The sequence below is a fragment of the Saprolegnia parasitica genome (genome assembly GCF_000151545.1).
Source record: "Saprolegnia parasitica CBS 223.65 unplaced genomic scaffold supercont2.15, whole genome shotgun sequence".
NCBI classification, from domain to species: Eukaryota; Oomycota; class Saprolegniomycetes; order Saprolegniales; family Saprolegniaceae; genus Saprolegnia; species Saprolegnia parasitica.
In genome coordinates, this window is record NW_012156409.1 from 600305 (window position 1) to 602409 (window position 2105).

Genomic DNA, 2105 nt, shown 5'->3' on the forward strand with positions numbered 1-2105 from the left:
CTTGGTTTCAGACCAGTTGTAACAGCTGGTCTGACAGAGCCGACCACCTGCCGGAAGAGCTGCGCCATGCGCACCTCATGCTTGAAGGCCGAGGAGTTGACGAACCAGATCGTCACGGGCCGCAATGCGTGACGACCGGAATGAATGCAACCCGAGTGGTGCCACGGATCAAACCGTCGGCATGCTGCATGTTGTCGGCGGCAACGGCCGCGAGCACCCTCGGCGTAACCACGTTGCGGTAGTCGAAGCGCCCGATCGAGACGGTGGGAGGTAGAGCCCATGCGGGACTCCCCACGAAAGCCACCACGACGTTGTTGCGCCGCTCGATCGAGACGATGTGAGCCCATGATGGACTCACACGAGATGCAACCAGCGTCGCGCTAGCTGGTCAAATTGCCGGCTTGTTGAGCTCGTTGGGGTCAACGGCTGCGAGCACACGCGACGCAAACCACCCTGCGGTAGCCGTGCCGCCGGGTTAGGTTTTAGGTCGCTTCAACCATGTTTAAACAGCCTAAAACCCAATGACGCGCTAAGACCCAATAAAACCGGGTCCGGTCGTGCGGACGTGCTACCATGACACAGCGGTCGCAGACTGCAACGTCGGCCTTGGACGTGGACGGAATCGTCGATGCCATCGTGCACTCCGCGCCGGCGCCCAGCGACATTATCAACTTCCTTGGCGCCCTCCCGGCAGACGCGCGGTCGCCAGCGGTTAGCGCGGTCCTCGGCCTCTTAAACCACCCGCGCGGCTTGCAGCACTGGCCGGTCGCCCATCTCGATGACGCGTGCATCGACAAGTGGGATCTCGTCGGTCCTGCGATGCCCGCCTTGCGCTCGGTCTCGATCGCGAACGTACCGACGCGCGCGCGCTGGTTGCAGTTTTGCGAGCACGTGGCCCATTGCCTGTTCAAGATCCTCGTGCGGCGGGCGACCGTGGAACCACTCGCTCCAGGCCTCACAAAGGACGAGGTCGCCCACGGTCTGCGGCTGTGTACGTCTCTCCGCGACGTGGGGTTCTCATCCGACGCTTCGCTGCTCTCGGCGGTCCCGACGCAAGCGCACCATGTTCGCCAGCTCAAGCTCACAAACGTGGCGCGCCTGCCGACGGACGCCTTGATGCAGTGGCTCGGGTCGGGTTGTGCTGAAGCCTTGATCTTGCGCATGTGCACCTCGACGGACAACGACGCGTGCACTCTCGACGTCGCCGCTCCTCTCAAGCCTCACGGTCACGGGGTTCAACGAGGGGTTCAACGCACTTGTGCAGCGCTTCGTTGATGGGCGTCTCCCACTGCGCCAGCTCTCGGTGCTCGAGATCACGTTCCGGAACGCGATGAGCCCGCGCACGCTGCTTGCATCGCTCGACCTGTTCAAGATGGTCACGCTGCACCTCCAAGGCAACCTCAGCTGCGTCGTCGGGGCGCTTTCTGGCACGCCGGTCCTTGATGAGCTCAACTTTCAGCGCACCGCTCTCTCGAACGCGATGGACATGCAACCAGTGGTGCGGGGTCCGTCTGCTGTGCGCCGCGTTCGCTTCCACCGCCGCAGTGTCTCGGATGCGGGCTTTGACGCGATGCTTCACATCATCTTGCGCCTCGAAAGCATCGAGTCGACTACGCAGTTGGTGCCTCTGCGCTCATGGAAACCATCGCGACATGCGCCAACGTGGGCGCGTACATCTTGGGCAGCTGGGCCAAGGACATTCAAGACGATGCCGTGCTGCGCGCGATGACGACGTTGGGTCACGTGACAGTCACCAAGGGCCTTTCCAGCCCGCGCTTGGCCTCGCCGCGCCGCTAGTCGTCCTCATGTTGCATGCTTTATGGCGAAGCACAAGAGAAGAATGGTGCATTTGAGTGTTTATATTTCATTTCCTGTCTGGGCAATATTCACGAACAGGGTAGCCGACCTTCCGGAGGTCGGCCGACAACCCTGCGCTCGAGATAGATTTTTTTTCATGGCTTCTGATTGGATGTTGCCCGTCTCACAGGTTACTCGGAACTCTTCCTTAACACACCTCGAGAGTGCTGGTTTAATCGTAACATAAGTATGGGCGACGTACAAGATGGTTCTCACATGCATTTCCACCGTGTGAAATGCGCATGATA

The 2105-nt window shown here is 60.7% G+C and overlaps 1 protein-coding gene across 1 annotated transcript; it reads left to right on the forward strand.

Annotated features, from left to right (window-relative positions):
- Window positions 1-573: 573 nt before the first annotated feature.
- Window positions 574-1797, forward strand: SPRG_05373 (hypothetical protein; the record flags this gene model as incomplete). The annotated part of the gene is made up of 3 exons (XM_012343969.1): window positions 574-1163; window positions 1219-1617; window positions 1686-1797. The coding sequence occupies 3 exons, from the start codon at window positions 574-576 to the stop codon at window positions 1795-1797; spliced, it is 1101 nt and encodes a 366-aa protein (XP_012199359.1).
- Window positions 1798-2105: the final 308 nt, after the last annotated feature.